Source organism: Vanacampus margaritifer, chromosome 18 (genome assembly GCF_051991255.1).
Source record: "Vanacampus margaritifer isolate UIUO_Vmar chromosome 18, RoL_Vmar_1.0, whole genome shotgun sequence".
NCBI lineage: Eukaryota > Metazoa > Chordata > Actinopteri > Syngnathiformes > Syngnathidae > Vanacampus > Vanacampus margaritifer.
This window is the reverse complement of record NC_135449.1, coordinates 255893-281190: the sequence shown is the minus strand read 5'-3', so window position 1 is coordinate 281190 and position 25298 is coordinate 255893. Positions and strand designations below refer to the sequence as shown.

General features: G+C 50.1%; 2 protein-coding genes across 15 annotated transcripts; both read left to right on the top strand.

Annotated features, from left to right (window-relative positions):
* Nucleotides 1–84: 84 nt before the first annotated feature.
* nog3 (noggin 3) lies at nucleotides 85–3104 on the top strand. Its single transcript, XM_077550347.1, has one exon. It carries the CDS (start codon nucleotides 1893–1895, stop codon nucleotides 2571–2573), a length of 681 nt encoding a protein of 226 aa, XP_077406473.1. The 5' UTR covers nucleotides 85–1892; the 3' UTR covers nucleotides 2574–3104.
* Nucleotides 3105–4097: 993 nt separating this feature from the next.
* On the top strand, nucleotides 4098–23164 carry crhr1 (corticotropin releasing hormone receptor 1). 14 transcript variants are annotated; one of them, XM_077550458.1, is made up of 17 exons: nucleotides 4725–4797; nucleotides 4914–5013; nucleotides 5121–5203; nucleotides 6837–6934; nucleotides 10952–11045; nucleotides 12784–12849; nucleotides 12914–13042; nucleotides 17702–17787; nucleotides 18897–19003; nucleotides 19769–19871; nucleotides 20190–20367; nucleotides 21149–21209; nucleotides 21860–21932; nucleotides 22036–22121; nucleotides 22191–22326; nucleotides 22404–22445; nucleotides 22874–23164. In XM_077550458.1, the coding sequence occupies exons 5-17, from the start codon at nucleotides 10952–10954 to the stop codon at nucleotides 23012–23014; spliced, it is 1302 nt and encodes a 433-aa protein (XP_077406584.1). In that variant the 5' UTR covers nucleotides 4725–4797; nucleotides 4914–5013; nucleotides 5121–5203; nucleotides 6837–6934; the 3' UTR covers nucleotides 23015–23164. The 14 variants fall into 14 exon arrangements, with proteins under 14 accessions (XP_077406583.1, XP_077406577.1, XP_077406575.1 ...); XM_077550456.1 differs by lacking the exon at nucleotides 6837–6934 and having other exon boundaries at nucleotides 4723–4845; XM_077550454.1 differs by lacking the exon at nucleotides 6837–6934.
* Nucleotides 23165–25298: the final 2134 nt, after the last annotated feature.

The window sequence follows — 25298 nt, the reverse complement described above, 5'->3', positions numbered from 1 at the left end:
TTCAGACGTCGCGCCGTCGGCGGCACCGTCTCTCCTTGATTTATTCCCAAAACATTCCCTGGCTTTGATCGGGGGGGGGCAAAGGTTGCTCTATTTAGCGAGTCGACAGAAGTTGGCATCAAGGGTCGAGCCGCGGTGTCGGTGGACGTCGTGCACGTGGGTGCGAAGTGGACGGAATTCTAGGGAGGACGCTCGATTCTGGGGGGGGGGCACGTGGCATTGGGCAGTGCGGGTCCAAGCCGCAGGGTCCCTGGCACAGCAAGCGAGGGTGTACGTGTCCAGCGCACACACACACACACACAAAAACTTTAATGTTCACAAATTCAGGTTCAAATGAAAAAAAAAACGTATTTGTTAACAAATTCAAGTTAAAACAAAAAATATCTTTATTGATCACAATTTCAGGTTAAAACTCTTGTTCCACTTTCAAGTTGACGTCTCGTCAATAATGCGTGTCCTCATTTGTATTTGCGTGCGTGCGTGCGTGCGTGCGTGCGTGCGTGCAACCCTAACAAGTTACAAGATTGACGTCCAGCAAACGGGACGCAAGACTCGCACGTGCGTTCGATCCAGAACTTTCCGTGCAACGACTGGACGCAGACGCGGGGGCACCCGACAACTTGCAGGTAATTGCAAACTTTTGTGTTTGTCGTTTTGAAGTGGTTGGTGCGTCGTGGTCGCCCACCTCAAGCTCCGCCCCCCGTCCTGGTTTAAGGAGGACGCGTTCTTATCTGAGCATCGCCTCGCCAGCTCGGACCGATTTTCAAGATCTGCCGGCGCCGCTCGCCAAATGAGCGAAACGCTCGCACCCACGGCAGCGGCGGGCGAGGAATGTGGCGTGACCTCCGCCAAGGAAGTCTTGTTTTCCTCGCATGAGTCCAAACGGGAAAACATCACATTTGGGTGGAGAGCAACAACGTTTGACGAGCAAAAAAAACAAACAAACAAAAAAGCGTGCGTGAGCGAGCAAGCGCCTTGCAAATGGCGGCGGAACCTCCAAGACGCCAAAAGTCAACGACACGCACGTGGATCAAGTACTGAGCGAGAGACGCTTGCACTTTAAAGAAAGAAAAAAAGACTGTTAAACATAAAAGTATTTAGTTGAGCCTTTAACTTGAGTAAAAGTCGAGCCTGGGCATGACAAGCAACACGTCTGGTTTGAGTGCGTGTAACTTGTTGTCTCTTTGATGTCACATGAGTGATGTCCATATTTGTCTGCTATAACGTTGGATATTGGATGACCTGGCAGCCATTAAAAAGCGAACCATTTTTAGCTTCAAAGCTAGCGCTAATGCAACACGCCAAATTAAACGATAGAAAAAGTACTAAATGAGCTGATGTAAGTACAACAATTGCATCTACAACTCAGCGCCAAAAAACATTTGGGATATACATTTTTGGTTTCTTACCTGAAAATTGTTTTTGGGGCTCCAGAACACACATTTTGCAACTGGGAAGCATGAAACACGTGCCAGTAATCATAAATTGCAAGTGGGCACAGCCTGTCGTTGATGACGTCACACTCTTCTCATTTCTGATTGGTCCAACTAAGAGCGTTACAACTATTCCTTTGTTAGAACACTCTCCACTATACAGTACATGTGTTCGTGTGTGTTGTCCGTGCACGGTCCGGGTTGGCCCAACACCTTGATGACGTCATCGTCCACTGCCGGCGACTTTTGTTTGGGCGCACGAGGAGCTCAGCCGTCATTCGGGATCACGAGAAGGAGGAGGACGGCAGAATCCGAACCTGAACCTCGCCGTGACGAGACCAGACATGCGGTGCGGGCGACGCGCGTGCTCCGCCTGCCACGGACGCGAGCCGCGACCCGTGACGTGACTTGAGGCCAGGCGGTCCAAACAAATTGACAAGTTCGGTCCAAAGTTCGGTAATGGCCTTGCATGCGCATCTTCGGCTAGTTCCCTCCCTGCTGGTCTTGACCTTCTTCGTGATTCGGGCCTCGTGCCAGCACTACCTGCTGCTGCGGCCGGTTCCGAGCGACCAGCTCCCGGTGGTGGAGCTCAAGGAGGACCCGGACCCTCTGCTGGACCCCCGCCACAAGGACCTGAACGAGACGGAGCTGCGAGGCGCGCTGGGCGGACACTTTGACGCCGACTTTATGTCCGCGCAGCCCCCGCCGGAGCGGGCCGACGACGACGATGGGGAGGACCTGGACTCGGACCCGGACCCGGACCCGGACCCGTCCAAGGACATCCTGGCTTGGGACTTGTCGGCGCAGCGGGGCAAGAAGCTGAAGGCGAGCGGGAAGCTGCGTCGGCGCCTGCACATGTGGTTGCGCTCGTACGCCGCCTGTCCGGTGGCGCATGCGTGGAGCGACTTGGGCGTCCGCTTCTGGCCGCGCTACGTCAAGGCGGGCCGCTGCTCGGACAGGCGCTCGTGCTCGGTTCCCGAGGGCATGCGCTGCGCCCCCGCCAAGGCCAAGCGCTTGACGCTGCTCCGCTGGCGCTGCGTGCGCAGGAAGGCGGGCCTCAGGTGCGCCTGGATCCCGGTTCAATACCCCGTCGTGTCCGAGTGCAAGTGCTCGTGCGCGCGCCAACCGACGACTCGTTGATTGACTCGTTGATTGACTCGTTGATTGACTGGTTGATTGACTGGTTGATTGACTGGTTGATTGACTTGCTCGCCACACTTGCGGGCACATGGGAGCAAAATGTCATGGCACGCCACCACACGGAACCAAAAGTTGGCCCGTGACGTCATTCAACAGACTCGGATGTCAAACAAATCGGTCCAGCCGCCCCAAAAGTCACAACAAAAACGTGCTGTTAATAAAGCACTGTACGAATATAATAACGGGAGTGCTGACTTTTGGGGGGCCATTTTGATGATTTTCATTAATTTCCTGCAACGAAAAATGTTTCTGGAAATTGGGGTCTTAAGTTGTCAGTCGTTCATTCGTTATAACCAAATCCTTTAGCAGTGCTCTTAATTTGTTTTTTCATGAGATATATTATGTACGAACGACTTCTGCCCTCTAGCGGACGAGCAATGAATCGTTCTACCTGTCACGATCCGTCATCAACATAGAGAGATGATGAACAAACTTCATTTCTCATCAAAAATAATATAAATAAAAATAAAACATCATTTTTGTATCCACTGAAGTGAAAGTAGATCGTCGGCTTGGTGGTTGGAAATGATTCTGTTGCATCAGTCACTTCTATTGTCTTCTCTTCTTTGGCTTTTTCTTACGTTGACACGTGATTGACAGCTGACACACTTAATAAAACACGAGGTTGATCTTTTTTAAACATTGCTCACTTTGCTTCAAAACTTATTCATTACTAATCGCTACTAATACAGTGAGCAGTGCCCTCTAGTGGCCAACACATTTCAGTCAAGGCAGGAATATAAATCAACTCGAAAGTGACAAAAGTCGCATTCGTTGTTTTTTTCCAAGTCTGTTTAAAAAAAAACATTTGTTCCAAAACGTTGCCTTTTAGCTGATGCCACTTGCTGTCGACTGAAAATGACACCACAGTGCCGCGCCGGGTGGGCTCGGCTTGGAACAACACGTGACCAAACAGGTGAGCCCTGGCGGTCTTTTTTTTTTGCAAACAGACAACACAACTTTCTATCAAAAGGCAATCAATACAACATCAATTTTATTGAAACAATCACTCAAGATCCATCCATCCATTTTCTTAACCGTTTGTCCTCAAAATACAGATCAAAGAAAGAAAGAGAAACAAAGAAGAAAAACTGCAAGAGGTTATGCTGCAACATTCTAGCGGGCGCGAGTACGTGCGTGTTGCGTGTGTGTGAACTGGATTAATAGTTATGAAAGAAAACATGTGAATCCATTCATACGAGTAGCGTGGATATTGCTGCAAATGGACGTTTGGTTGTAATGACACAAAAAACAGCACGAGGGCAGAAGAGAACAACAAAACATGACGGCTGACATTGTGACGTCATTTGGCATGAATGCTGCATTCAAGGAAGCTGGGAAATCGGCCCTTCAGGTGGCGGAGTAGTTACCGTCACTTGCCTTCGGTGCAGGTTGGCGTGAGTTCGTTTCCCAGCCTGGGAGACCATATATGTCCGTGAGTGCACCATAAAGACGAGAAAAAAGGAAGCTGGGACCTCATACCAGGAAGTATGCACAGGAAGATTCTTATGCAGGAACGCGCCACTAAACTCAGAGATTCGACTTGCGAACTCGAAAAAGAAAGAGAAAAAAAGTGCCCCAACTTCAATCTGACTTCTCTCGACAACAGGTCGTGAATGTCAAAACATCATTTACAATCTTTAAAACAGATATTTATGCACATCGGTGTTCGCGGGCATTATTTTATTGTGGAACTTTTCATACACGACTTCCGGCTGTCCACCAGCACCTGACCGTTGGCGGCTGTGCAGAGACACATCTCCATTGAGAGATATTTATTATCATTATTCTTACTTGAATGTGGTTATTTGACATGTTTTCACGTACCACAACGTGATTTGGTCTGACTGCGTTAAAGTAGCACTAAGGAACTTTCCAACCGTAATAAAATATTTTCAGAACTCTTCTGATAAAACATCAACGATAACACTAGTTGAATGTTCCCGTTTGCCATGGCCTGAGGGCGTCTGCATCATTTTGACTGGCATTAAGCAACTTTGAGGAAGATGCTCGGAACACTGGCACACCCCAAAAATCCAAAGGTGCTGACCCCTTCAGGGCACGCGTCACTTCCCCATTCGTTACAAAGACGGAAGTCATTTGAAATGTTGACGCACGATTACTGCTTTCATGGCAGAAGCTGCAAAACGAGAGAGAAAAAAAGGTAAAGGGAAGCTATCCAGTCAAGGATCAACATTGGCCTGGATTTCACGTGAGCTCCAAAACAAAACAAAACCATGCAATGCGCTTATCCTGATAGGAAATGTGGTCTTTCTTCAGGCATAACAATACCGCGTTTGTCCATATGGCGCCGCTATAATCAATGTAAGCTGGAAGTTCCTTATAATGTTGCTTTAAACAGAACAACGAAACAATTGAGGTACTACATGCGAGTTGCATTTAGCATCAGATTATCTTGTGAAATCCTCTTTTTGTTTTTGTCATGTACACGAAATTTGACTTCTGTCTGTATTTGACCCATCACAGGCTTCTTGCCAGGAAAGCAGTTGGGGGCGTCCGTGTGTCCGTCCAGGGTGGATGGCTTTGAACTGAGGTCGCCACAGTTGCAGGTGACCCATCATTTTCCCTTCCTTTATTTAACCCCCCCAAAAAATCAAAAAATAAAGTCTCCAGGCTACATTGGGAGCTTTTGCATTTTAGCTTTTACATTTAGCTTCACATGCTATTTACATTAGCCTCTCCAGGCTAGCTTCTCAAATGTAAGCTTCTTCATTTAATTTCACTTTAGCTTATATGTTAGCTGCTGCGTTCAAGTTAGTTTGTGGAGGTTAGCTTCATTTTAGCTTCTAGATTTAGCTTTAACTTGCTAGCTACATTTAACATCCTGTTTGCTTCTACACGAAGTTTTATTTTTAGCTTCTACATATTAGCTTGGTTTTGGTAGCTTCATGTTAGCTTCATGTTTGTGTCTTCCTGTTAGTTTGATGTTTTATTTCTTCTCAAGTGTTTGCTTAATGATAGCTTTTACGTTTAGCTATTTTGTGCTATTTACGTTTAGCTTCTACATTTTGCATCATGTTACCTTGTACATGTTAGCTTTATATTGGCTTATGTTGCTAGCTTCAGTCAACTGCTCCATGTTACTTTCATGAGGAAGCTAATGTCAAATTAGCTTCACTTTAGCTTCTGAATGTTAGCTTGATATGAGCCTTTTTCTTGTCCTCTGGAGAGCTCTGAAGAGCTTTCAAGTGACATCTGTGTGAAAGAACACGCGTGTGCTGCGTTTTAGTTGGCGTGTTGATGGCTTCACATGTTTGTGTTCATGTGTTTGTTTCCCACCGCCGCTGGCTGCCTTTTATTTTTAGCAGCCATTAAAAGGCGACCGCACTTTGACCTTGACATGTGGTTTGACCTTAGCATGCGCCGCTGCCTGCTGGCTCACATCACAAAACCACCAAAATGTTTCCGTCATATTGAAATCAATAGATAAGCAGATGACATGTACGGTCGCGGTGTGAGAAGCAAGCGTTCATCTTGCCGGTGCTGAGCGTCCAATGAGCAGCCGGCGTTTGTCCAGTGGTCCGATGTCGGAATCGATTGCGGCGGCGAGGGAGCTGTCAGTCGGCAGGGTGAAGAAGATTTGTCTCGTTCATTAGGAAATGGTCGCTCGTTTGTCACGCGCTCCCGGCCGGCCGTGACAGGTCGCCGCGTGTCGTCCGTCTTCCGCCGGGCGACGACGCGCGAGTAAGCCACGAGATTTTCCTGGGGGATGATTGACGGGCCGTCATCTCCCTGTGACAAATGTAATCCCGAAATAATCTGACAAGCGCTAACAGGTTTTCCTCACGCCGCTGTGGCACAAAATCGATAGCTCATCATCGGGAGGCCGAGCCGCCGTCTCCGGCCGTCCGCAACAAACACACATCAGCTGTGTTCAAAATCCACTTTTGACTTTAGGACATACGTAGTTGGCCTTTCCTTTCGGAGGGCCGTCCCCCAATGTTTGTCCGTCCCCTCAATGTTTGTCCGTCCCCTCAATGTTTGTCCGTCCCCTCAATGTTTGTCCGTCCCCCAATGTTTGTCCGTCCCCTCAATGTTTGTCCGTCCCCTCAATGTTTGTCCGTCCCCTCAATGTTTGTCCGTCCCCTCAATGTTTGTCCGTCCCCTCAATGTTTGTCACTATGCATTTTCATTTCCTATCGAGTAAAGCCATTGATCGTTATTCTGAAAATCCATTTGCAGCGTTGTTGGCGATCCTTCAATTCTCCTCATCCTCAATGCGACTCAATCGCTACAACGATGACGTTTTAGGGGCCGATCATAAAAAGTAGCATCAAAAGGCAAGTACGACTCCAGTGTTGTTTTTCTGGGCTGATTGGGGAGTCGGGAACGAGCCAATGGATTCCCAACGCAGCCTTTGTTTACTTGTTGGGAAACAAACACAACTTCAGGTGGAGCCAACTTTCTTCACGTCGGCCAACGCCGTAAAAGCCTGGCACGCACACACACAGATAAAACCCACACGCGACACCCGCTCAAACTAAGTAACACACAAAACGCGCACACGCAAAAACAGAAACGAGAAACACACACACAAGTGCGCACAGACGTGCAAACACACACGCACGCACGCACGCACAAAGAGTGAGTTTGACTAAGTGGCTGTCTTGGTTTTCTAGGTCAAAACTTGACGAGCTCACAAAGTCTTTGAAGTTGTTTTTTTTAAAGCCTCCAAACTACTTTGAAAAAGTACTCGATCGCTAAAGTACTTTGGACAATTACTTTGTACAAAGTACTAAACATCAAAGTGTCCTCACTCGCTCCTTCCAGAACTTTTCCCGGCACTCGAGCCGCGTTAGCGTCGTGTTCATCGCAGGCAAAACTTCTGTCTTGGCATCGTATCTTACTAAAAAAAAACAAAAAAAAAACACGCACATTGGCTTCATGTTAGCTTCCACATGTTCGAAGCAACGGACAAAAACGTGATAGCCTCATTAGCTTCTTGTTAACCTTGTTAGCTTTAAATGTTTGTTTTGTGTTAGCCTTGTGTTCATTTCTCCATATTAGCCTCTAAATGTTAGCTTTACAAGCTTGCATCTCCTTTTGAGATTCATGAGCTTTTACATGTTAGCTTCTTTGTGTTAGCTTCCCCATGTTGGAGTTTATTTGGGGAGAACGAGGATGAGTGCGCGCGCACACGGAGGGATTTAAGACCTTGGTGAGTGTATGGATGGTGCGGCCTGATTGAAGACAAATTGTCTGTTAGGTTGGGGGGGGGGTGCAGGCAGAGGAGATAAGAGAGAGGGGGGCGGGCGGGGGGGTGCTTGTGTGCTGGGGTGGCGGTTTCAGCATTGTCGCACTTCCAGCTGCTTGATTAAAATATCCGTGTTACGCAACCTCTGTCAAGGAAAACACAGCTGGTTTGTCCAGTCACACACGAGCAACCAATCAGGAGCAAGCGTTTGTCCACTCCGCAACATTTGGCCTCCTTTCAGCAACAGGGCAAACATTTTTTCATTTGTAAGGCAATCAAGCTTCACGCTTTCTTCTTTGTCACATGAACGCAACACAAGCATCCCACCAGCATACAAATCTCCTGCAGGACACGAACGCCCCGCCGCTGTCATTAGCGAGCAGTTCAGACTTGAGCGTGACATTTATACAACTTCCTGTTTGCTATGGCGGCCATGCATGACTCACATTTGCTTGTTTTGTATTTTGATTTGTTCCGAGATGTAATGACCACATCCGACCTGCAGGTGGCAATCTGCAGATTTGAACAAAACGTTAAGACAAGGCTGCAATAACAAATATCTTATTAACCGATGAAACTGTTGAGGATTCTTTTGTCTTTTTGACAGTGCAGAAATGCACAAATCTAAATTGATTCTCATTCACTACCTGGTTTCTTTTTTTTTTTTCAGCAAAAAGACAAATCTCTCCGTCCAACCTTCATCAGGGCTGTCACTGCTTCCTTCAAGTACTGCTTGCAAAATTGGCAAAAATGTTGATTGTTTTCCAAAGCAGATTTTTTTTTTTGAGAGAAAAAAAGAGGAGATGCTAATCAGTTGTCTTTATGCTTTTGAGAGGCTGAAATTGCGACAATGTGGACAATTTCAAGTTCAACAAAGTTTGTAGACCATGAATGGATCAAAATAGTTGTCGATGATTCATTCTAATCGATTAGTTATTCCTTCGCTTGCTTGTGGATTAGTTCCTTCATTTTCTCCTTCACTCATGTGAGCATCCCGTATTAGCTACATGCTAGCTTGACGTCTTCTTCTCCTTTATTTACTCCTTCCTTCATTCTTTCACTCCTTCCTCTATTCCTTTCTTCACTTCTCTATTTGTCCTTTTTCTCCTTCATTTATGAGTTCTTGGACTTCCCACTCCGTGTTTTTTTTTGAGTGGATCGCTGCATGTGCTAATTAACGCGCGCGCGCGTGCCAGTGCCAGCGTCTCCTCGGCTCCTCCCACTTTGGCGCCGGTCCAAATGGAAAGACGTCACGTGTGCGCGCTGCGCCAGACGCGGCGTCGGTCTCTTTTGCTTTCCCGCCAGCTCGGCTCCGCGCAAGCACAACTTTTGCGTGTGCGTGTGCGTGTGCGTGCGCGCGCGCGCGACCCGAGGAGGAGCCGTCGCTCGCGCGGAAGAGCCGACGTCTCACCTTTCCCCGCCATCGCGACGTCCCGCTTGGGGTGGGCGGTGCGTTGAGGCGCGCGTCCGCGGCGCGCCACCGCCAGCTGGATGTGCGGTTCGTGCGCCGCGCGGGAGAAGGACAAGACGAAGGAGCACGCGCACGAGCACGAGCACGAGGAGGTTCGCTTGAGGGCGGACGCGGGCGAGGAGTGGTCGCCAGCTGGCCACCGCAGACAACAACACTCCACCCGCACCTCCTTCCACCGCGTGCTGTCCGTGAACGCAACACTCGCTCCCACATGAGCTTCTCTTCTTTTTCTTCTTCTTTTCTTCTTCTGCTGAGGATGTGAGGCGAAAATGTTTGTCCTTCAGGTGAGTTTGTCACTTGCTGACGTTTCTCCAAATCCATCGAATGTTGAGTTTTCCTGCTTAGTTGCCGCAGCACTTTCGGGGCTTTTCTGCGCCGGCTCCGCAACGCGTCAGCGCGTTTCGGTCCAGACCAGCACGGCTCACCAAACCGTTCCATTTTTAAAAAACTTGTTGTTTGGCAGCTTTAGCGTCAGTCCATGTTATCATCATCTGACGTGTGATGTCATCACCATCAGCCTAACCCTCATTGAGTAGTGCTGGGCGAGTACCGATACCAGCCTTATTTCACTGTATCAGGTACGTATGAAGGCTGACAATACCAGCCACCGATACTTAAGCATAGTCGATGCGACCATTTGTCACATTGGCGAATCCTCATGTTAGTCAGAAAGTTTTGTTTTGTTTTTGTTGACGTTATCTGTCGTGTCGTCATCGAAACGTTTGGTTTCAAAATGAACGATGGTATCGGTACTCGGTATCTGTGAGTATGCCAAAGTGAATCCTCTTACTGGTATTGGTTTGAAAAAAAAGTGTTCCAGGACATTCCTTGGAGTGAGCACGAGTGAAGTCGTGCCTTCGATGTGTTGCAGCTTGAAAATGAGCAAAACAAAATGATTTCTCTTTTCACGCCATCGTCCCGCAAATGAAAACGTTGAGGAATGCTGAGCGATCGACGGATTTGATTTCAGCCGCCACCAAATGTTGATGTTGTCGTTGGCGTGCTACGGATGATTGTCAGCAAGACGATGTTGGACTTGGGAAGTTCTCATTGAGAGCTCGTTCCGTTTTGGTTCCCGTTGAGGCGTTGAAGAATGTTCCACTCAAGGCGTTGCAGTTGATCGGTCGTCGGGACGTTTGGGTCCAGTCGGCACATTCGGAACGGGATCGAGAAGAGATGAAAGCCGGCAAAAGCGTGATCACGTGACCTCAAGGCAACGCTTCGCATGACATTGACATGACCGTGGAGGGCATTGTGATGATGTCATACGTCCTGTGATGATGTCATCAATGTGTGACCACACAGGTGGAACATTTCGACTGATTTGCAAAGAATAGATCGGCATAGCAACACACAGGCTGAAATCGGATTGGACAAAAAAAGATTGTGTTTGGGAATAAAAAGAATTTCACAGATGGGGGGAAGAAGACCATTCGAAATGTAAATATAGATCGACGCATGTGAAAGTTGAGGTGAGCGCGGTGGGCCTTACTTGTGACGTCATGTGACCTGCGTGACGTCATGTGACCTGCGTGACGTCATGCGACCGGCGTGACGTTTGCGACCGGCGTGACGTCATGCGACCGGCGTGACATCATGCGACCGGCGTGACGTTTGCGTGTGTTTCCGCAGATGTGCGTCGCCGTCTTTGCCTTCCTGCCGCCCGCCCGCGGGGCCGACGTGACCTGCGACGCGGTCCTGGTGTCAGCCGCCAACGCCTCTTCCGGTAAGACATCATGATGACATCACGCCCGTCACAGGAATCTGACAAATTTCTACAATGGATTATTCAGTGGAAAGATTGGATGGAAATCAATTTAGCCTTCAAGCGGTCTGCAAAATCTTGTTGGGTGTTGTTTGATGTTGCGTAACAAAACAATTGCGTGACGTCGCCGGAGAGGACGTTTAGAAATGTCCACGTCAGATTCACCCGATTCTTCTTCTTCCGTTCATTGATTATGATTCAGTTATCGGTTTACAAATGGACGCAAATGTTGACGATTGTTTTCCAAAGATGTTTGCAAATGTCGCTTTTTTGGAAAAAAGATCATCTCGGCCTGCTGTCATGGCCGCCGAGAGAAATTGACGACTATTTTCACATTTTGAGAACCACGTCCTCATGTCCATTTGTTTGATCATGAATTAGTTGTGGATGAATTGATGAATATTTTTTTCTTCATGATGACGTTTTCACGAAGGCGCATTGGCGGGCTGCAGGCTAATTAGCATTAGCATTTGGATCCAAGTGCTGTTTGCTTGCGATCGTCCATATCATCATCATCATCATCAATACATTTGGAGATGACGCAATCATCGTCCGCATGAATGAATCAATGAGTCGTTCGGTGGCCATCAGCAGGAATGAATGAATGATGTTGACGAGCAGAGGAAGGAGGCGCTAATGAGCAGGCCAGCTCACGTGCCGTTAAAAATAACCAGTCCCAAAGTCGTCACTTGAATTGCTTTTGACGTCTCAAAACGTGTTGAAGTCTAGCGGCCAGGCGGCGTTCCCCCCGGCTGCGTCCCCCGCCCCCCTCGGGTCCCGTCCCGCTTCTCCCGAGGCTGCCAACTTGTCAGAAGAAGAGCGGCCAGGCCCGGGGACACGTCCGTGTTCTCGGTTGCTGTGGTGGCGCGTGCGTGCGTGCGTGCGTGCGTGCGTGCGTGCGTGCGGCCGCGGGAACTCCTGTCACCAACGCTTACTGTTGCCCTTAAACACACACACGTACCTCATTGCACACACACAACGGAAAGTGCTCTAAAGATTTCTTCCACATTGTTGATATCCAGCTTAAGCTGCGTGTACTAGTACGCTCTTTGGCCTCACTAGTAAGACAATTCAGTGCACTAGTCGAGCGACTGGGGTGCGCTAGTGTGTTACAATGACGTGATAGTAAACTTGATTGGAGGACATTTGACTACTGAGGCGCTAGACATCTGCATGCTACTAGTACAACTAGTGAAGCGCTATATGTTAACTAGTAGAATTTGACAATGACACTAGTCATACAAGTAGCATGCCGTTGTCAACTAGCGCACAGCTTTATCTAAGTAGTAACTCGTAAGAAAGTCTGCAGATCCAGCGTATGGAGGAAAGGCGTTCCATCTTCAATGCACTAGTAGCACGACCATGTCTTGGTAGCATTGCTTTTCCCCCACAGCGACATTTATGACATTTCTGCTCACTATTAGCACAACTTTGTCTTACTGCTGACTAGAACAATTTCCTGTAACTTGTGAGGCAGAACTACTAGTAAGTAGAGCCCATCAGGCTACTAGTGTGCGACACATGCCTACTGGGTGTTACTAGTTCAGAGCAGTAGTTTACAAGCAAGGTTTACTAGTAGGCCAAAAGTGGAACTAGTAGAGAAAAAATGTGTTACTAGTAAGATGCAGCTGTTCTACTAGTGCGAGTCAACTAGCACGTCAACACTCTTGAATAGCGCCGCTGACGTTTTCCTTTTCAGTCCAATGGCCGGCGTCCTCCCGGAACGAGACGCAGATGGCGGGCAACGCCAGCGTCCCGCCCAGCGGTGAGGGAACGCCACGCAAAGGACACGCCCGGCGGCCCGGCTTGACGTGCGCTCCATGTTGCAGGCGCGGCGGACGCGTACTGCCAGGCGGCGCTGGACGGCATCGGCACCTGCTGGCCACGCAGCCCCGCCGCTCACGTGGTGGCCCGACCGTGTCCCGAGATGTTCTACGGCGTGCGCTACAACACCACCAGTAAGAACCGCATCCGCTTCCGCAAGCGACACGCCACCGACACGCCGTCTGCAAACACGTACGCGGCACCCTGACAAAACCCGCGCGCCCTCCGAGCAACTCGTCCACAACGGCGGCGGCGGCTCATTTTGCCAGCATGTCGGTGGCCTCAATCCGCCATCTTGCCGGTGGCGGCGGACAAACGAGATGGGAAGCAAACGCCAAACGGAGTTGCGTGGCTCCCGCGGGCTCACGTGCCTTTGTTTACACTAATTAGCGTAAACATTCAAATCGGCCAGAGGAAGAAAAAGAGGACACATGAACGTGGAGGCCAGGGGGCGGGGACACGTGCTGGAACACGCCATGACGTCATCAGTACGTGCTGATGTCATCACTTCGTGACCACATGGGCTTTTCGTCGTTGTTGTTGTTTTTCCTGCTGAAGGCGTCAAGCTCGCTCGCGTTGGCAGCCGAGTGCAACAACAAGGACGCTAATTAGCCACTAATGTGTGTCGCCATTTCGTCACCTTGTGCTGACATTTAAAAAAAAAAAAAACACACATCAATGTGAATCTCGTCAAAGGAGAAGGGGGAGGAGGCTAACGGCTAACAGCAGCACACAAACACTAAATCCCAAAATCTTTCCATTTGCAGTCATTCGGGAACACGCCAATGATTGGAAAACGTAGCGAGCGGTCCCGACCGCCAATGGCGGCAATAACTGACGCTCGCTAGAATTGCAGGGGGGGGGGGGGGGGGGGGCAAAAACATGAATAAACAGGAACATGACACCCAAACGTGTTTTCCACCAAAAAGTAGGGAAAGTAAAGCAAGCCCAAAAGGAACACCAATCGATTATCCAGCGTGTTCACGTCTAGCTAATATTGTGTGTTAGCGCGCTAGCAAGTGTGTTGAGCAGTGTGGCTAATGTTGTGCTAACGCGTGTTTGCCAGCTCGGCTCTTGTTAGGCTCCGCGCCTTCAAAGTGTGGCTAACTGTTAGCGTCTTCACTTGCATGGCTAATGTTGTTGGCTAATGTGTTCACCGGCACGGCTAATGTATCTGTTAGCATGTTAACCAACATGGCTAATGTCAAGTGTTGGCGTTATTTGTGTTAAAAGCGTGGCTAACGTTGTGTGTTTGCCATCTGAACATTTGGAAAGCTGACAAAAAAGTCCCACTGGAGGAATGTTGACGTTGACGCTGTGGACTTTATTGATTGTAAAGTATACTTTAGCGCTCTATTTTAAACTCTCAATTAATAATTCATCCTTCTTGAATATTTCATGAGCTGAGCAGGCAGGTCACATGACTCCTTGGCCATCTTTTTATAGCAGCGCTGTCAACGTTTGTCACGTTAGCAACCTTGCTAGCTAATCTTCATGCAAACACACACAATTTTCATTTGCTTGTTGTTGACGTTTGGGTCTTTTTCCAGTCCGGAAGTTTGTTGGAATGTTTGCGATTTTGGGGGTCATCTAAAAGTCCAAATGTCATTGAATGACCTTGAACATTAGCAGACCACAAACTTGTCCAACAAATTATTTGAAAGTGGGAAGGAGGAGAAAGAGGAGGAGACGAAGCTGTGATCCCCATTTAAGCGTTTCCTTCTAAAAATGGCGTCTATTGTGTGCGTTGAAAATGTTCCATGAATCATCGTGCTGGATTTCCAAAATTAGATTCCAACAAATCCTGGACTTAACATTGCTTGTTTGTTTGTCGCTTTGTTTCTTTTCTTTTTTCACTTCCTTTTCTTCCATTGATTGCCACTAGCGAGATCCTCTTAGGAACGCAACACTGATGATTCGACAAACATGTTACAACATTCTGAAAACCTCCAACAGTCTAAGATTGTGATTCTCAAACTTTCTACAGCAGGTAGCGCCTCCAAATCCAACATTAAACGCAGCTTATGCTAATTGTGCTAATGTGTACTAAAAGTGCACCAATGTGTGCTCCTGTTGCTAGCAGTGCTAATATACGTATATGGTCATGTGTGTTACCGGTTCCAAAAAAAGTGCCTGCACTGCCTGTTAGCCAACTGTGCTAATGTGTGCTAATGCTGCTGAACGGTGCTAACGGTGCTAACGTGTGACACCTTCTATTTCGTCCAGTTTGCTTAAAGCAACAGTGGTAGAGAACCCTGGAACCCTGGAACCCTGGTCCTGGTCCTGGTCCTGGAGAGCCGCTGTCCTGCCTCTTTTGCAGGTCTCTCTCCAGCAACACACCTGAATCATCAACAAGATCGTTAATAGGCTTCTGCACAGCTTGCTGATTGGCTGATCATTTGAGTCAGCTGTGTTGGAGGAGGGAGGCATGGAAAACGGGCAGGACAGTGGCTCTTGAGGATCAGGGTTAAAGGTTACACCCCAAGAAAGACCCAAAACACAATCCACACGCACACTCAGCCAAACACCTAAAACAAGCCCCCCCCCCACCCCTGAACACACACACACACACACACACACACACACCTTCTCCCTCTCCAGAGGCAGCTTGCTGGATGTGCCTGCTCACCCTCCCCCTTCCTCAGCAAAACCAGCATCCCCCAATGTACCCCTTGAATCTCACTGCTGACTCGTGGAAGTCAAGATGGAGGTGTGTGTGTGTGTGTGTGTGTGTGTGTGCGTGTGTGTGTGTGTGTGTGTGTGCGTGCGCACAGCGGGGAATTGTTCTCATACTAACAAGCTTCCACACACGCACACACGCGTCCTGCATGCAGTGTGTTCCATTTTCCGTCTTTTGGCAAACGTGAGCTTTGCGTGTTTGCGTTGCGGAACGTCTCTGTTGAAAACTTGTTTACAGGTTTTCTTTCACGCGGCGTTGGGGGAATTCTCCGTCGGCGCCGTCTCGTTAAGTCGACGTGGCGTGCGAAAAGCAGCTGACGAAGGTTGGACTTGCGTCAAACGTTTGCAATGAGTCTTGAATGAGCGTCGCTCGTCCGTCCGACCGACACACGTTGCAGTCGGTGAGCGGTCGCGGTTTCCACCTTCGGGTCAGTCGGGTTGTCACGGTTACCAAACAGCTCCGTCTCGCCGACGCGCTCCTCCAATCCTTTCCTGGAAGCTTAATTAGTGGACAGGAAGGACGAGCGAGTGAGCGAGTGAGCGAGCGAGCGAGCGTGAGGGATGTTGCGCATCCCGCACGTGGGTGGGCCACCTGCTCGCCGCCAACAATGGTGGCGGCCGAGCGGTGAAATATGAGGCGGGACGCTAATAGAACTCCTGGCGGAGAAGTCATTTGGCAGCCGCCGCCATCCGAAACTGGGAAGGTCACGGCGGTGCGCGTTGACGTGTTTTGAGCTCCGCAGACGAAAGCGGCGTGCGGCTCATCCTGATGGCAGAGGACGTTTTCATTCAGCTATTTTTAGACCGCCGTCAGCATGTTAGCGCCCGCAGGCTCTGCCGCCTTCTCGCACGCCGCCAAACATTTGCATGCGTTGACTTGCGACGCAAAGTCACTGCAGCGGCTGGCAGGATGACAAACCGCACGCTGCGTCCGCTCGCTTCGCGCGGGGAGTCACTCATTCAAGAAAAACAAAAAGAGCTGCTGCAGCGAGACGCACCGACCGATTGTGCCGGCGTCATCGGGACGGGCTATTGTGGTTCACGTTAACAATCGGCTCATAAATCAACTCCAATTGGTTGCTTGATAATCTGACAAATGAAAAATCCGTATTCGCCGGCAAACAAAGTGCAGTCGTGTTTTCTTTGGTTTTGTGCGACGTGCGGCAAAACCTTGGCAAGACCATCGTTGGCAACGTTCAAATTGAACTTGCTGCGCCGCCATTCCTTCCAAGAAGTCGCCGCAAATGGAGTCAACGAACCGCGAGTGTCTGCGTCCAGTCACATGCTCCGCTGGGAAATCGTCCAGACGGCGGCAAGTCGGCGTGGCGAAATCTCAAGCCGGCTTCCGAGTCGGCGAGGTCGCCGCCATCCGCTTTGGTAGCGTTTGATGCGGCTAATCTTGATGCCGGATGACATTTCCCATTCATGCGCCGTGTCACTATTTTTAGCCCGCCGCCAGCACATGAACACGGCGGCGCCGTCGGGCAACGCTCGCGTGCTTCCAAAGGTTTTTGCTGCTGGGTTTTGCCCACCGTTGGCATCTTTCCCGTGCGGTTGACATGACACGAGTCCTTCCTTACCTGTCGGCCATCCGACACTCGCCGGGAAATCCTTTTTCACGTCTCATGCATATGCAAACGCAACAAACAACAATCGTGTCCACCTTCACTCTTTATCTACGACGTGACGTGCTGTGGGACGGCGATGATCGTCACAAGCCCCACCTCAAAACGCCGATCGGTTTGCGTTGACGTGAAAAGGAACGTTTCTTTTCTACGGGATGTTAAAAATGCCGCACGCTTGGTTTGCATCGCGACTCGCTGACTGATGAGTTCAAGACATCCTTAATGTGGAGCGCACACACTCGTGTCGTGAGGTTGTGTGTGTGGTGTGTGTGCACTGACGCTAACATTAATGGTGTGAAGACTGACAAGAGTTCACAAACTAAAAGGTCACACACCAAATTCGTGTGGAATGTGCCTTGTGTGTGTGTGTTTGTTTTTTGTTTGTGTTTGCAATTTGAATTGAGGTGAAATGAATGTAGCGATGTTTGGGAATGTTCCACACTGGAACCACAGGTGTGCTAATGTGTGTGCTCGTGCGTGTGTGTGCAGACAACGTGTACAGGAAGTGCCTGTGGAACGGAACGTGGGCTCCGAAGGGCAACTACTCCATGTGCAAGGCCATCCTGCACCAGGAGGTGAGCAAGCGGCAAACCATCTTCGAGATGTTTTCTTTGTTTGCCAACGTGTTGAAAGACGATTTTCAACTTTCCCGACCGGACCATGCGAGCGACGCCATCGTTTTGGGGTCCGATGAAGGCGCCGTTCGCATCAATCTTCACAGGCTTGCTTGATGGGGCCGACGAAACTCACCAACGTTGACCACAATTCATGTCGAGCAAAAATGGAAAAATCCTTCTAAAATAAACCACATCTTCCCAAAATAAATAAAAGAAGGTCGTGCAAACGCCACAAACGACGGCTCGGATTTGGCCAAAGCGCACAACTGGGATACTTTGGGGGGGGGGCACGCAGGAGCCGATGATTGGATGCGGGCAGGTGCGTTTGTGTGCAACGGCGTGGGAATTGGGGGAGCTGATGTGCGGATTCCAATCTCTTAATCCCCACACAGACACCAGATTACGTAAATCCACACATCAGGCCGCCAACGGAAAAAACGAAAAGTCGTCTTCATCCATTCGTTTGCTCTCGCGCTTGTCCTCGTGACGATGACGACGACGATGACGGCGACGATGATAACGACGACAACGATGATGACGATGATGACGATGATGATGATGATGATGATGATGACGATGACGATGACGATGATAACGACGACAACGATGATGACGATGACGACGACGATGACGACGACGATGACGACGACGATGACGACGACGATGATAACGACGACGATGTTGATGACGATGATAACGACGACAACGATGATGACGATGATGACGATGATGATGATGATGATGATGATGATGACGATGACGATGATAACGACGACAACGATGATGACGATGACGACGACGATGACGACGACGATGACGACGACGATGACGACGACGATGATAACGACGACGATGTTGATAACGACGACAACGATGATGACGATGATGATGACGATGACGATGATAACGACGACAACGATGACGACGACGATGATAACGACGACGATGTTGATGACGATGATAACGACGACAACGATGATGACGATGATGATGATGATGATGATGATGACGATGACGATGATAACGACGACGACGATGATGACGATGATGTCTTGTGCGTTTTTTAGAAGAAGGGCAAAATGCACTACCAGATGGCGGTGATCATCAACTTCTTGGGTCATGTCATCTCCATGCTGGCGCTACTGGTCGCTTTCTTCCTCTTCCTGTGTTTGAGGTAAGAAGGAATAAGAAGAAAGAAAAGCCCCCCCCCCCCCCAGCCCCCCCAACCGCCTCTTATTGCAAAGCACCGTTTAGTCACGGAATGGCGATCTGCCGCCGCCAAGTAGGACACGCCTCCATGCGTGTGGAAGGGAGACCTTCCAAACACTTCCGTGCCAGCACATGTGGGAGGGGGGGGGCATAGATGGGAAACCTACACACACACACGCTGAGAATTGACAGGGGGGGGGGGGGGCTTCACACTGATGGAGGCGCTCGTCGATCCGAGTTTGCCTTCCCCACTTGCGAGAGTGCGAAAAGCGCGAGGGAGAAAAAGACAAATCTGAAAGACGAGCGCGTTTATGCACAAGTCGTGTTGGGGCGACCGGTCACCCCCGGGCGGGGGGGTTGGAGGCTGGTCAGGGCCTGAACAAAATGGAGCAAAAGAGCTCCAAAAAGCCCAACATGTCAAGACACTCCATTCTCACCTCGGCCAACGCGGCGGCCTAGTGGCCGGCACGTCTGCCTTGCACTTAAAAGTTCTGGGTTGGAATGCGGGCAGCCAGCAGCTTCCCTTGTTAGCATGTTAGCTTTGATGACGATGAGCAAGCGGACGTCAAATGTTTGTTTCTCTGACGAGATCCGTCCCGTTCAGAAGTCACCACCCTCGCGTCCTCGCACACCCGCCGTCCTAACCGGCGTGAAAGGTCACAGCTTGGTGCGGCTGGCGTCACGGACACGCCCCCATGATGAAATGTTTTCCCTGCTGGCGGTCTGTCAGGAGCATCCGCTGCCTGAGGAACATCATCCACTGGAACCTGATCAGCGCCTTCATCCTGAGGAACGCCACCTGGTTCGTGGTGCAGCTCACCATGAGCCCTCAGGTGCACGAGAGCAACGTGGTGAGGCCACGCCCACAATACACAAAGACAAAATCATTCTTCTCAATGAAAATTCATCCAACGAACCGCTTGCTTCACTCCGACTAATGGAGTCCAATACAACAATATTGATCAAGTAAACGATCAATAGAAACTGACTTTTTTTAAAAAATTTTTATCGCAATTCAAAATCACCGTCATTTTCAAAACTCTTTTGATTCATTTACAAACCATTTGATGACGTCATTATCATGTTCCTATTTAACATCAAAATCATTTTCTTCATTGCTGAATTGACAATGTTGCTGTTTTATTTTGAAGGCGCATGTGTGCTTTATTTTGAAGGTGTGGTGCCGCCTGGTGACGGCTTCCTTTAACTATTTCCACTCCACCAACTTCTTCTGGATGTTTGGCGAAGGATGCTACCTGCACACGGCCATCGTGCTGACGTACTCCACCGACAAGCTGCGCAAGTGGATGTTCATCTGCATCGGATGGTGTACGCACGCACACGCACGCACCGCAGCTCAGCTTACACCTGCCAAGGGCCCGGGTGCGATGTGACTCGTGGTTGTGGCCAGTGCTTAGCTCAGCGTAGCATATAGCATAGGTGAAGGTTTTGAAATGCGTTGAATGTTTGGTGACGCTTTTCATGAGCGAGCGTCACAAGATTGATTGAAGGTCAAAGCGGGAAAGGAAGAAGATTTGATGGCAGGGACGCCGCGAAAGAAGGAAGAAGATTTGATGGCAGGGACGCCGCGAAAGGAGGAAGAAGATTTGATGGCAGGGACGCCGCGAAAGAAGGAAGAAGATTTGATGGCAGGGACGCCGCGAAAGAAGGAAGAAGATTTGATGGCAGGGACGCCGCGAAAGAAGGAAGAAGATTTGATGGCAGGGACGCCGCGAAAGAAGGAAGAAGATTTGATGGCAGGGACGCGGCGAAAGAAGGAAGAAGATTTGATGGCAGGGACGCCGCGAAAGAAGGAAGAAGATTTGATGGCAGGGACGCGGCGAAAGAAGGAAGAAGATTTGATGGCAGGGACGCGGCGAAAGAAGGAAGAAGATTCCCTTCCGAGTGGCAAAGAGGAGAAAAATGAGAAATAACGCAAGCGCAACAAAGAAGGACAATTTGTCCAAAGTGAAACGAGGCCGAATGTGAAAAAAGCAGCAAAGTTTGTAATATTGCGGCAACGGACAATCCGACTGCCGATGACAAATGGGATCTCCGTCATCTGGCCAATCCGTTTTGTGTGTGTGCTTGTGTTTGTGTGTGCGTGCAGGCATCCCCTTCCCCATCATCGTGGCCTGGGCCATCGGGAAACTTTACTACGACAACGAAAAGTCAGTTCCGCCTTCACTTGTTTTCACACGCTAACAAATACATTTCATTCATCCTGCGTGCAAAGGGAAAGTGTTAGCAATTTGCACGCTACCCCCCATGCCGCATGCCCCCCCCCCCCCACACACACACACACACTTTATCTTTCCTTCCGCTCAGGCGGGTCTGATCATTTCTGATCCGTGTCAAATTTTTCCAGGAACATCAAAGCTAACAGATGTACGCATATATAACTGCCCCCCCCCCCCCCCGCACTAACCCAGCCTGCTCCTCCATCTCAGCACCCCCTCTTTGCTCCCCCCTCCCCTCCCCCAAGCAGGCTATCCATGGAGCAAGCATCCCATCAACCATCTGCACAAAGCGTTAGCACGTTAGCACGTTAGCATGCGGGACCGAGCAGGCGGCCTTCCGCTTCCACTGGGAATGTTTTGGAATTCCTCCACAACACTGCTGATCTTATGTCATTGCTAGCTTGCGTTAGCTTCCACTTCACAGATGCTCGCAGAGACCCGACCCGATGTCACTCCATAGGCCACGCCCCTTAAAGGCGCACACGCCACACACCGCTTTTCAGGACTTTTCATTGTTGCCGTCATGGTTTGCTCGTCCGGCCGGTTGCCGCGGTGACGCGTCTGTCCTGTGCCGTCGGCAGGTGTTGGTTCGGGAAGCGAGCGGGCGTCTACACCGACTACATCTACCAGGGTCCCATGATTCTGGTTCTGGTGGTGAGTTGCTTTTGCCTGCGCTGACTGATGACATCATGGCTTTGCCGTCGCCGTCGTTTGGACGCAGCGTCGCTCAGGCGATGACATCACTCAATGCTTTCAGATCAACTTCATCTTCCTGTTCAACATCGTCAGGATCCTGATGACCAAGCTGCGAGCGTCCACCACCTCGGAGACCATTCAGTACAGGTAGGAAGGGGGCGGGGCCAGTTAGCAGCGGCCAGCGCTCATCTGGCGCGCGTTTGTCCCGTTGGGCAGGAAAGCGGTGAAGGCCACGCTGGTGCTGCTCCCCCTGCTGGGCATCACCTACATGCTCTTCTTCGTCAATCCCGGCGAGGACGAGATCTCGCAGCTGGTCTTCATCTACTTCAACTCCTTCCTGGAATCCTTCCAGGTATGCAAATGGCACAACCGCCCGCCGCGGCGCAGACGTTCCCGTCCGGCGCGCTGACGTTTGACCTCCTCCCGCAGGGCTTCTTCGTGTCCGTCTTTTACTGCTTCCTCAACAGCGAGGTAAGTTAGGCCCCGCCTCCTTTGCCGCCTTGCCCACCACGTGTTACCATGGCGACCGGACGCCGCAGGGCCGTCGCTGACTTTGCAGACGCGTCACCCCAAGTGGTCGCGTGTGGAATGTCGTCTGGCGACAGAGCTGGCGCCAGGCCGCGTCGCCAGGACGACGGCCGGCCGCTAATAGGAAGAACCGCCACCGCCGCCGTCAGGAAGACGCTTGATTGCCGGCCGCATATCGATTGCGTGTTTGCTGCAAGTTCACGTGTCGGCTGCTTTGCACAAGCTGGATTTGAATTGGGGACACTGGAGGGGGGCAGGGGGGGGGGGCTATGTAGTGAATGGCATCTGGTTGCCGCGGTTACCGCCGGCCTCACACACAGTGCAAGCGCACGTTGAGGTGCCACCTGTTGTTGTGTGTGCGTGTCGTTCAGGTGCGCTCGGCCGCCAGGAAGCGTTTCCACCGCTGGCAGGAACAGCACTCCATCCGGCCGCGAATGACGCAGGCCGTGTCCATCCCCACGTCGCCGTCGCGGGTCAGCTTCCACAGCATCAAGCAGTCCACGCCGCTGTGACGACACCGCGAGCCGCGGCGCCTCCCACCGACGCCGACGCTTGTCGGGGCGCTTGGGCGGGGAGCGCGTACGTAGCGCACGTTGCCGTCATCTCGCCGGCGGCGACGGGCGCCCTCGCCGGCCCTTCCGCTTCGCCTTTGTCGTCTTTCCGGAAACGTTGCACACATTCCGCACTTTGTTACGATGTCCAGTCCCGCCTTCAAAGGAGGAGCAAATGCGAAGCTAAGAGGAAGAAGAAAAAGTGGACGTTTTCTTTGTAAGGCACTTTTCATTCCTTGGAATTACGCAAATATTGCGTGCGGACGTCAAACGTTGTTGGGGTGCATGAAGGCAATTTGCAAACCTCGTTAAAGAGGAAAGACTTGTTTTGGAAAGACTGCCGAGTGGTGAGTTTCCCGCAAGGCCCGGAGCTAAGCTAGCAAATGCTAACGCTAAGATACGTGTTAGCGTGTAAGCTCTCCTAAGCGAGATTGCCTGGCAGGTGTTACGGAATGCATCCAAACAGCTAACATGAAGCTAAGCTAAGGCTAAGCTACACATTAGCATGCCACGCTGCTTTCTGCAAACTGCAGAAGCGTGTACTAGCCTGGCGCGTGTGTCACATTCTGCGTCCAAAACACAAAGCAAATGCTAAGCTAAGATAGCAAAGACAAATGCTAAGGTATGTGTTAGCACATAACACTAACCTGGAGCACGTAGCAGCCTGGCGGCCGTGGCACTTCCCATGTCGACGGCGCAAAGCAAATGCTAATGCTAAACTAGCAAATGCTAAGCTACATGCGTCGCGCTTCGACAGACAAACGACCGGCGGTGACGGCGAAGGAGTTTTTACCAAACACTCATTTCTACTTTGTTAGAAGCGTTTTACTTGGAAGCCGTTTGCCTTCTGGCAAGCAAAACAAGGCGACGAATCGAGGACGTTCCCTTCCAAGGAAGCTCACACGTGTCAAACCGCATATTCAGCGGCAAAATGAAAGCTCCTCTGCTGCATTCTATCCTTGTAACATGTTTGGTGCTTTCCGTCTCTTTCCTCCCACATCACTTTTGTTGTTGTTGCTGTTTGCCGGTCGGCCAATCGGAAGGCTCCTTGTAAATAAATGTTGTTGTTTTTTTTCAAATCCCGTTCTTCACATTCCCACCTGCCGTGGAAGTCCGTTTGAGCGTTTCGTTGACAATCCATTCATCTCTTAATTATTTTTTTTCCATTCATTAACAAATCGGATGAAAAAAATCAACACATCAAATGTCAAACTTTTGAGGCTGAAGTTGAAACGTTCAAACTGAACGATTCATCGATTGTCAAAATCCTTGTCCGTTGATCAATTACTGTTTGCATCTCAACTTTCAACCCAAAATGACGTAACAGAAAAAAGCTCAGTCGGATTTCCCTATTTTGCGGCCCTCCTGCTGATTTTGTTCCCGTGTGTGATGTCATCAACAGGCGTCGGTCACATGATGTGAAGACGCGTCATCTCGTGTGTTTGCTTCTATTTATCCTTATTTATTGACTTGAGTTTTTTTATGTGGTATACAAGACTTGTAAGTTACACTCGAGATTTCGACTCTAGTGGCGGGAGAGCGTTTTGTGGCGCGGGTGCGACTTACAAGTCGCGTGTGCGACATTAAAACATGAAAACCGTTGGGTGCGTCTTTTCCAATAAAGTGTGTGTAGCATCCACGTGAAACATGGAGCAGTCTGTTTTATTTATGGAAGCAACACAATGCACTTCCTGTCACAACACACGCACGTGATCCGTCCATTTGTCTCCAGGGCCCCCTGGGAGTAGCGGCCACATTTGGAGCATCTTGTGATCCTTTTAAGCTATCACGGGGGGGGGGGGGGGGGGGGGGGAGCTGCATTGGAGTGTAATCAAGTGCATGCAAAGGGGTGAGGGGGCTCATTCCAAAATTGTATGAGGGGGGGGGGGGTCACCGTTAGCATGTGGTGAGGCAGGGGGACTTCTTCTTGCAGGGGCCCCTGGGGGTTCTACAAGGGCCACGCCCCTTTTCTTTTGGAGGTCATAACGATTCAGCCGCAGGCCCTTCAGCGCAACAAGAGTGACGAAGACGACCTTTCTCCCAGTGGCGGCCGTGCGTTTGCTCGCCGGCCCTTCAAATAGCAACATCATGTCGACCACGTGAAAGCCGCCGTGCAAATGTGCCGCCGCCATCGTCTGGAGCAATTCACCGTCAATATTTGACAAAAAGTGCAATGAAATCCAGAGCAAAGAAATGACCCGAGATGCATTTCCCACAAAACATCTCATCTTGAAACAAACAAATT

Coding starts and splice junctions, on each gene's coding strand:
- nog3 (XM_077550347.1), top strand. CDS start 1,893: ATGGCCTTGCATGCGCATCTTCGGCTAGTTCCCTCCCTGCTGGTCTTG.
- crhr1 (XM_077550447.1), top strand. CDS start 4,764: ATGGCAGAAGCTGCAAAACGAGAGAGAAAAAAAGGTAAAGGGAAGCTA. Junction 17,788..18,896: donor AGGCCATCCTGCACCAGGAG/GTGAGCAAGCGG, acceptor TGCGTTTTTTAG/AAGAAGGGCAAAATGCACTA. Junction 21,933..22,035: donor CCATGATTCTGGTTCTGGTG/GTGAGTTGCTTT, acceptor CAATGCTTTCAG/ATCAACTTCATCTTCCTGTT.